Raw genomic sequence first — 10,857 nt, forward strand, 5'->3', positions numbered from 1 at the left:
GCCAATAACATAATAATCCATGTTGGATTCTAAGTGGACTGCTAAAAATTCCAAAATACAGGCATTGCAAATATAGAAATTGGAAAATTATAATAACAAAGTGTTGAATACAAACAATTGTGCTCATTGGAAAGTTGTACTGCTGAGAGTTGACAACATTATTTATAAAGTAGACACAATTTAGCTTAGTCCTCTTATACATTCAGCCAGTTGCTAAGACAGTCCAGTCACGATCGCGTTCATCAATTTGCTTAAACTAAGCGTTCTAAAGTATGGCTGTATTTTACAAACAAGGATTCTGACACAGCAGCGTGAAGCAGACGCTTGAGTTACGTGTACAGTGAAAAAAGTGTTGCATGCAAAACAATTTATTTGTGTTGAATTTAAACAAACAAATTAAATTTAATAATGTTCAACTTAATTTGTTTGTTTAAATTCAGCCCAAATAAATTGTTTACAACCACTTAACGTAAAACAATTGAGTAAATCCAAGGAATCATCTTTGAATATTTTTTTTCAATGTAAGGGGGGAAACACGTCAAACTTAATGAAACATTTGAGGGCGCATCGAATCAACTAAAGACAGAGGAATGCGCTGACTTTGAGAGCTTATATAACTGGCACTTTCATTGAGTACATTTACATGGACACCAATACTCCGACTGTAATATGATGAAGATAATAAGCTGATTAAGAGTCCACCATGTAAACAGCGCTTTTGATTACCTTAAAGGAGTTGATTACCCGAGTCACGAAATACAGAAGCTTTTTCTTTCCATTTGACATGCGGTATAAATTCCATTAAAGGACTTCTAAAAGTGCTTATCCATATTTCTTTTCAAGTTTTTTCAATTCACCTTTATTTGTATAGCGCTTATACAATGTAGATTGTGTCAAAGCAGCTTCACAAAGAAGATCATAGTAAATAGGAACAGTGTAGTTCAGTTTGTAGTGTTTAAGTTCAGCTCAGTTTAGCTCAGTTCAGTGTGGTTTAATAATCACTACTGAGAGTCCAAACACTGAAGAGCAAATCCAACGATGCGCAGCTCTACAGATCCCGAACCATGCAAGCCAGTGGCGACAGCGGAGAGGGAAAAACTTCACCAATTGGCCAAAGTGAAGAAAAAAAACCTCGAGAGAACTAGGCTCAGGTGGGCAAGACCATCGTTGAACACACATCGGCCACAACAGGAAATACAAAAAACTGCAACTGCGTTAATTTCTTTGAAATTAAATATTCCAATAAATATTTCAAATAAATCGCGCTAATTTTGACAGCACTAATTTAAACATTATTTTTTTACCTGTAAGCACAGTGCAGTGTTAATGTTCAAACTATTTATGTTTAAAATGGCTGACAATAATAAACATTCATTCATTTTCTTTTAGACGTAGTCCCTTTATTAATCTGGGGTCGCCACAGTGGAATGAACCACCAACCAGCATATGTTTTACGCAGCATATGCCCTTCCAGCTGCAACCCATCACTGGGAAACACCCATACACACTCAATCACATACATACACTATGGCCAATTTAGCTTAATCAATATAAATATTCATAATAATAGGAAGTAATCTTCCTAGTTTTTGAACTGTGCAGAGCTTTAGCTGCTTAATTAGGCCTGCTACGCTACTGTATTTCAATATGGTGGTACTTGGAGAGACAATTTTTTTTCTGAGGTGGTACTTGGTGAAAAAAGTTTGAGAACCACTTCTCTTAACTATTTTTCTCTCTTCTCGTTCCCTCAGGGCCGCTGTATGAACTTCACTCGCATCAAGTCCAACCCTCCACCACGTTATCCATCCTACAACCATCATTCCTCCCCCATCTACACGCCCCCGCGGACCCTCAACCCACCACCTCCACAGGGCCACCTGCCCCCTCCACCACGCAGTCCACCAGCCTCCCTGTCCACCAGCATTCCTCCAGTGCCTTCATCTCCTCCTCCCCACGCCATCAACCCGTCTCCACCCATTACTCCTCCTCCATCCTATTCTCCGCCCCCCGTCTGGTCTCCGTCTCCTACCACCCTCTACTTTGCTCCGTCCTCTCTTCCACCGTCACCCACTTCCTCCCTGCCTCCGCCTCCTCAAGCCCCGCCCCCAAGCAGAGCTCCGCCTCCAGACCGCCCACCTCCACGGCCCAGTGTGTAATGTGGAAGTGAATTACTTAAAGTACACAGGAACTGGAAGCTGCGGCCGTTTTTTTTCTTCGTATTGTGACGCACTTCCTAGAGAAACAGAATATAAAATGAGACAACAGTGGGCGTGGCTTGTTTTTCTCTACTACGAGCTGATTGGATGTAGTAAAATTCACTCAGAAAGATGAGGAAAAGGGTTTGGGGAGAGTTATTACAACTAATCAGACACCTCCTGCTCACCGTTTCTGTTTGTTGTCAACTGACAGTTGGAGGGGCGTGGTTAAGTATGTTAGCCACACCTATTACCTCAGACAGACGTAATCTGAGGGAGTGCATTATCAGATTTCATTTAAAGATTACAAGGGCAAACCATTTGTTTTTCTCTTAATGCCATGCACAGATCAATTGTTGGCCACAAAGCTAGCGATGTGAGCTAACAAAATCAATAAGGTTCGTTTTGATTTCATGTGGACTTTAAGAGTCAACAGGAATATCGATTTTCCACACACTCCATTGCTGTGTGGTCTATAAAACTTGACAGAAACGCTCACCTGTGGTATTTGCTCCTATAAAGAACTATGAAACGGATTACAAGCCACCAGGAAACTCTACAGGAGCAATCACACACTGGGGCGATGTGAAGAAACGCATGTACAAAAGATCCTGTTTTTGCTCAACAGGCGCCATTCATAGGTTTAACCAAGCTTTGAGAACAAGCAAGCGGGCTGGTTCCATTTATGGATGTTTCACTATTACTTGCTGCGGAGGAGATGTCCACAAAAGAGGAGAGGTAAAGCAGAGTTGTCAAATATGCACATTGTTTGACTGGTGTCACCATGCGAAGGTCTGATCTTTAAATGGCAAAACGAAATATTCTCTCTTATTCCATAGTGTGTGTGTAAAGCGTATTTAAACACAGCAAGAACGCTTCCTCACGAGGTGCACGTTAAGGGGTTAATTCACCCCAAAAATGTTATTCTGTTATTACTTATTCACTCTCATGTCATTTCAGTCCCCATAGATGAAATCAGAGAGCTCCCTCTCATCCTCCATAGATGACAAGTAGGGATGCAACGGTTGTCTATAAAAAATCGTATCGTCCCATTGTAATCCCACAGTTCGGTGCGCCCTGTTATCCGCGGTTCAGAATATGCATTATTATTATTGGTTTGGTGACAAAAAAACAGCAACAAAGCAAAAAATTTCCGCCTTTGTACGCTTCTGATTATCTGCAATGTACATTGCATGTGCGAAGACCCGTCCAATCACCTCTTAGTATGTAAATCTGTTGACATCGATTCCTCACGTGTTCGTGTGTGGAGTTACTCAGCATGGTAAGTGAAGGATAAAGGTCATATATATATATATATATATACAGTTGAAGTCAGAATTATTAGCCCCCCTTTGATTTTTTTCTTTATTAAATATTTCCCAAATGATGTTGAACAGAGCAAGGAAATTTTCACAGTATGTCTGATAATATTTTTTCTTCTTCTTTTTTGTTTTATTTAGGCTAGAATAAAAGCAGTAACCTGCCTAGTTTACCTAATTAACAGATAGTCTACAGAACAAACCATCGTTATACAAAAACTTGCCTAATTACCCTAACCTGCTTAGTTAACCTAATTAGCCTAGTTAAGCCTTTAAATGTCACTTTAAGCTGTGTAGAAGTGTCTTGAAAAATATCTAGTCAAATATTATTTACTGTTATCATGGTGAAGATAAAATAAATCAGTTATTAGAAATGAGTTATTAAAACTATTATGTTTAGAAATGTGCTAAAACATCTCTCTGTTAAACAAATATTGGAAAAAAAAAATAAACAGTGGGGCTAATAATTCAGGGGGGCTAATAATTATGACTTAAACTGCGTGTTTCTATATATATATATATATATATATAGCAGTGCGATATGGCTGTATATCGGCGCTGGTAGGAGGCATGCGTTGGCTCAAGGCCACAGGCTCAGTGCCTTAGTGTCCCACCAGTGACGATATACAGCCATATCCCACTGCTACGAGTGTGATATTGCATTTATACAACAGTTCGGCAGCATAATCGTGTATATAAATGATGACAAAACAGGTGATTTTGCTCACATTTGAGGATTAAAGGGCTGAACAGCATGAAATGCCATCAGTCTACAGAGATTTCCCAGTACTTTCCTGTTGCAATTGCGATATCACAATAAATAACACCGAAAAAGCCAAATCAACGCAAACACTAGCAGATTACTATGGTATAAATACAGCACTACAGCATACAAAAGAGAGAGATTGACTTTAGAATGTCACTCACCTGTTCTGTAATGATTTCTTCAGCTGTAGTTTGAAACTTGCGCTAAAAAAATTCAGTTTTTAAGGACTTATTATGCTGTCTCAGTTGCCATCTTGTGGCGGAACATCAACAGTCTTTGCTCTGCTGAGTATTCAGCCAACACGCTGTATCTCTGAAATGATAAATATTTAAAATAAGCAGTGTCCATATAAACAAACTGCATAGTCGCAATATAAACATCTACATTCTTGCCTAAAAAAAGCCTCAAAAGTACATTATGTTGTCCAACAGCAGTAATATTTGTGAAACTGTAGTCCTCTGCTTGCTCGTGTGGGCGGAGTAATACACAAGGGTGAAGAGGATGTACGAGTGCTGAAATTGCTTTAATATCTCACGGCTATCAGCCTAACAGATTCGAGAACCAGATTGAACTCTTGTATCTATCTATATATATACTTAAAAGGTGTATATATATATATATATATATGTGTGTGTGTGTGTATATATATATATACACTTTTTAAGTGCAGTGTTTTGCCACAGGAAGGCCGTCACTTGTTCAGGTTATCGACATTTATTTGTGCAATAGTCATTTTGGTGGGTTTGATTGGGTTTGAGAACGAAGTTGTGTTTGGTCTATGAATTTATTATTGAAACTCCAGACCGTGAATAATTAAAGGGATCGTTTTCTTTAAAGAAAAGGTCATCATTCACACTTTGTAAAAACAAAAATCTTACTGATGATGTACAGCAGTGTTTCCCAACCCTGTTCCTGAAGGCACACCAACAGTACACATTTTTAATCTCTTCCTAATCAAGCACACCTGAATCAACTCATCAGAACATCAGACTCTAAAACCTGAAGTTAATGGATCAGATTATGAAGACATCCAACTATGTACTGTTGGTGTGCCTCAAGGAACAGGGCTGGGAAACACTGACGTACAGTATGTTAAGGTGTTTATGGAGACGGACTTGAAACATCGGAGACAAATCTGAAATATATGTAAAATAAGCAACAGCACCTTACTTTTTGCACGTCACAGTTGTAATGGTGTATGTGTGCATTTGTTTTATTATTAAAAAAGTACAAATGATCATATTTTTTACATGCTGTGTGTATAAATGTGTATCCCTGTGTAGGTTTGTTTTAAATATAAGGTTTTATTGTGTTGTCGTTGTTTTTATCGAGGCATGGTTGAGATTTTGAATCATATTGAAGCACAACTTTTTAACCGCCATGAATAACCACAGCAGCTTTTCGCATTGGAAATTATGTTTGCCAGAGAAACTATTTACAACCCAGAGTCCACTGCATTTGATATACGAGTTTGTTTTTGTCCATAATTACATGGTGTATATATTATTGTCACAATACATCAGATCCAACAATCCTTTTCTTCTAAAGAGCGCTTGTCTTTTTACTCTGAGTCTGAAGTTATTGCAGTCTCATTATGACTCCAATGTTGTGTACAGAATATGACTCCCAAACTCTGTTTTCATGATGGTTTTATGGGTAATTAACATCTGAGAAATCATATATGTCCGTGTTCAATCATATGTTGTTGTTTTTTTTTTTCAAAGGAATCATGCCGATGAATCATTTTCTACATGACTCGGAACTTTAATGCATTTCATGTTCTTTTGTTTCGAAATAAAACGTCATAAAAGTCATTCTGTTAGCATGGTGTGCATGCGTGTTGTGTCTGGAGATTTCTGTAAATTTATAATATGATCATTTGTAATATATATACACTGTTAGATCCATAAATATTTGGACATCGACACAGTTCTAACATTTTTGGCTCTGGAACAGCTTAGAAGCCATTTTTCCAATTACTTTTGGACCCTTAACAAGTGGGAGGCACATATGCAAACTGTTGTAATTCCTACACCGTTCACCTGATTTGGATGTAAATACCCTCAAATTAAAGCTGACACTCTGGAGTTAAAACACATCTTGTTCGTGTCATTTCAAATCGATTGTGTTGGTGTATAGAAACAAAAATGTCAGTATTGTGTTGATGTCCAACACGGACCTAACTGTATATGTACGTATATATACAGTATACAGCTGAAGTCAGAATTATTAGCCCCGCTTTGAATTTTTCTTTTTAAAATATTTCTTAAATGATGTTTAACAGAGCAAGGAAATTTTCACAGTATGTCTGATAATATTTTTTCTTCTGGAGAAAGTCTTATTTGTTTTATTTAGGCTAGAATAAAAGCCGTTTTTAATCTTTTAAAATCCATTTTAAAGTCAAAATTAATAACCCCTTTAAGCTATATATATTTGTGATAGTCTACAGAACAAACCATCATTATACAATCATTTGCCTAATTACCCTAACCTGCCTAATTAACCTAGTTAAGCCTTTAAATGTCACTTTAAGCTGTATAGAAGTGTCCTAAAAATATCTAGTCAAATATTATTTACTGTCATCATGGCAAAGATAAAATAAATCAGCTATTATAGATGAGTTATTAAAACTATTAAGTTTAGAAATATGTTAAAAAATAACATATTCTCTCCGTTAAACAGAAATTGGGGGAAAAAATAAACAGGGGGGCTAATAATTCTGGCTTCAACTGTATATACAGAGTTATGCTCAAAATATAACAATGGACACAACAATATGTGTGACATATCAGAGTTTAAAAGTGGAAACATTGTTGTCATGTGTCTCGCTGGCGCATGGTATCCAGAGTAATGTCAGCAAACCACCAAGAAGGACAAACCACATCCAACAGGAGTAACTAGGCGCATTTCCACTGTCTGCAAGCCAGGGCCAATCGCCCGGCAGCTTGAGCAGTGAGGCTGAAATCATGTCGCGTTTTCACTGTCAGACCAATAATTCGCAGCCCGGCACGCAAACCCCACCCCCAAAACGCCCCACGAATCAAACGTCACATAACCTGCCCAGTTCAGCGGGAATCAGGCAGGCAGATAAAGCACACCATCGCATCATCACGAAACAATGAAAACGAAGACAACCCAAACAAACAAATGACACGTTACTGCGCAGCATCACATTATAGGTCTATACGCACAGGCCTGTGTGTTTTCATTCATTACATTCATCGCCGACCGACTGTTGGCATCGTGCATCGAGTGGTCTCGCTACTAATGGAGATGACCCAGCGCACCATCCATAATATAAAACCACAGAAATTCTCCGTTAATAATTTTGATTGAAACGTTTCTGTTATAACATCCTCGTTTTGATAGACAAAATCAAACATTCAGCCTAAATCTTCCAGAGAGACCTAATACATTAATTTTTCTCTAGGCTATATGAGACTTAAAATTCCTCGTTTTTTAAGAGAATAATTTAAGGATGTTGCATATTATTTGGTTATCTTAGATAGTTAAGTAAGTGTTTCAGGACATAAGAGCATATAATAAAACACAGGATAGCCTATATCATTGCGCTCGCGTACAGCAGCTTTCCAAAATCCGCATCAGTTTAAAGAAATGTTAGGCAACATCATATATTTGATAAAAAAATGCAGTTTTTGTGTTAAATATTTTCAGAACGGCATATCTAGACTGATTCTCCCCAAAGCTTAATTACGATGTCAAATATTAAATGTCCTTCTGATCAAGCTATCATCATATCCAAATACTTGGTAATAAATAAATAAATACCATAATGGTAATAAATACCATTTCAAAACTCCTCCGTTGTTTATTGTTTTTATAAAATATCTCAAATCTTTTTTTCAGATAGGATTTGTAAACAGAGTTTAAAATGGCTTGAAACGGTTTAATTTATTTGTATTGTATCTAAATTGTTATAGCTTTTGTTTTTTTTTTATATTGGTTTATTGATTTAAAGGGCACCTATGGTGAAAAATCTACTTTTCAAGCAGTTTAGACAGACATATGTGTAGGTATAGTGTATAGACCGTCATATTGGGGTAAAATAAACCCACCCAGTCCTTTTTTTCAAATTTAACAACATAAAAACGGTGGACCAATTGGAGCGGTACTGCAACCGCAACTTTACGTAGGAGTGCGGTCCCCTGCCCACCAAAATGATTGACAGCTGCGCGCATTAACGTGTCCCGGTAGTCACGTGTATAATCATATCAACAAGACAGGACGAGCGCAAAGCAACCGGGAATAAAAGGTGTGTTCAATTCGCTAGGATCATCAATCATCATCAAACGTGATCAAGAGTGAGTTTTACAAGTTTAACATGTTTTAAAACAGAGCACGTGTGTGATGAATTACAGCGATTTACTTCATCAGCACAGCCGCGTGTCAGAACAATTATAAAGGAAGACGCTTCAATCCCGGTTTGTGGATGTTAATCAGAGGGCGGCGATTGAGGCATGTTGCTGACAGGCACATGGGAACGGTGGGCGGGGAGGACTAGCCTTAAAGGCCCAGTACAAAAAAACAGCAACAAGCTTTTACCAGCTATAATACCGAAACTTCAGAAAGCTTTAATAAATAATCTGATGGGTGTTTTGAGCTGAAACTTTACAGACGCATTCTGGGGACACAAAAGACTTAAATCTGGAAAAAGGGGTAACTTAGGTGTTTTTATTCTATCCAATATTTGTAATTCTTGAAATGATTTCAGTAGCCTGTAGCTTATTTTATCTAGATTTGTGACACTACAAAAGTGGACACGTAATTTGTAAAGTTTTATGTCTTTCTGATGTATTCATATTGTGTATTATCTCCAAAGAAAAGAGGTAAAGAAACCCAGACGATCGCGGCATCAACTGAGCTGTCAAGCGAGGACTCTTTCGTCTGGTCTCTCACACGCATGCATCTAAACGCGCATGTTTCATGCACAAACACACCTTTCAAACTTGACAAAAACGTCTTTAATATGGTGTAAAGATTATTATGTGTTATTAAAACATCAAGGAGGACGCAGGAAAGATATATGCCTTATTAAATTAAAACTACTTTATTATTTTATGCAACACCGTTACATTTAAAAGGGAAACATAAGGGCGATCTTAAGCAGAAAGACCCCTTGCCTATAAGGTGTTCTATGGAATATCTTAAACTGACCAGTAGCTATGTTTTATCTGCCAAACTCCACCTCTGCTGTGACTCCACCCGAGGCCCCAGCTGGCTTGCCAAAAAAGGCCAGCCGCTGGCCCAGAGAAAGCCCCGCTTTGGCACAATCAGGCCCTGAAAGTGACTATGGAAACGCGACTGGCCCTGGCACACTCAGTGTAGGCGCTATAGTGGAAACGCGGCAATTGATTGAACATTCCACCAGTAAAAACAGAGCATGAAGGTTTAGTTAGCAGAGTAATAGCACAGTTATGCACAAAATTTAACAATGCACACAACATTATGGGTGACATATCAGAGTTCAAAAGTGGACAAATTGTTGATGCACGTCTCGCTGGCGCATCTGTGACCAAGACAGCAAGTATCAAGTATCAAGAGTCATGGTATCCAGAGAAATGTCAGCAAACCACCAAAAAGGACAAACCACATCCAACAAAAGAAACTGTGGATGCAGGAAGAAGCTATCTGAAAGGGATGTCCGGGTGCTAACCCGGATTGTATCCAAAAAACACATCCGGAAGAGTTACGGTGTGGAGAAGCCCCAAAGAAGCGAACCTCCCAGAATGCTGCATGCCCAGAGTGAAGCATGGGGGTGGATCAGTAATTGTTTGGGGTGCAGTATCATGGCATTCTCTATTCCCAATATTTGTGCTAGATGAGTGCATCACTGCCAAGCACTACCGAACCATTCTGGTGGACCACGTGCACCCAATGGGTCAAACATTGTATCCTAAAGGCAGTGCAGTGTATCAGGATAAATAATGCACCAATACACACAGCAAGACTGCTGACAGAGTGGTTTGATGAACATGAAAGTAAAATTTAACATCTCCTACGGCCTACACAGTCACCTGAGCTAAATATTATTGAGCCACTTCTGGGGTGTAGCACTATTCTGCTAGAAGAATGACTCAAAATCCTCCTGGCCACTGTGCAGGACTTGTATCTCCCATTCCCAATATGAATTGATGCTGTATTGGCCACAAAAGTTCTTCTAGTTTAAGAAAAGTGAATGAAAATGCGATAGTTGTCATAATATTCACACATCATTGGTCGTTTGTTGTTTGGATTGTATGATAAATGGAGAACAAACAATGTCTGCTTGGCCAGTGTAGTTTATGATCATCTTTAACTAATCCTCTTTATTCCAGGTGTAATTTAGTCCAGGCAGACACTCGGTCAACATGTGCGCAGAAAACTGGCATCTCGTGAGACTATAAACTGCTCTCACTGCCTTGGATGTGTCCGATTTCGGTCAAAAGGCCGTTTTTGTTTAGTGTCAAAAGCACAAGCCATGAGATGTTTCAAGTTCAGCCAATGATAAGCTAATTCTATTATTCTGGAACAATAAATTGGGATTAGTAGTATGTGTTTTCTCCAGCGCTGCGGTCAA

At 38.5% G+C, this 10,857-nt stretch overlaps 1 protein-coding gene across 2 annotated transcripts in view; it reads left to right on the forward strand.

Annotated features, from left to right (window-relative positions):
- Positions 1 to 10,857, forward strand: part of antxr1a (ANTXR cell adhesion molecule 1a) — a 370,977-nt gene that overhangs the window by 96,967 nt on the left and 263,153 nt on the right. Inside the window, exon 18 of one of the 2 annotated variants that reach the window (XM_056463048.1) lies at positions 1,752 to 6,094. The exons of the other annotated variant lie outside the window; for it this stretch is intronic. Within the exon in view, the coding sequence (XP_056319023.1) occupies positions 1,752 to 2,156 (405 nt within the window). The 3' untranslated portion in view covers positions 2,157 to 6,094. Of the gene's footprint in view, positions 1 to 1,751; positions 6,095 to 10,857 lie in introns of those variants that run through there. 2 annotated transcript variants of the gene reach the window in all.

Source organism: Danio aesculapii, chromosome 8, assembly GCF_903798145.1.
Source record: "Danio aesculapii chromosome 8, fDanAes4.1, whole genome shotgun sequence".
NCBI lineage: Eukaryota > Metazoa > Chordata > Actinopteri > Cypriniformes > Danionidae > Danio > Danio aesculapii.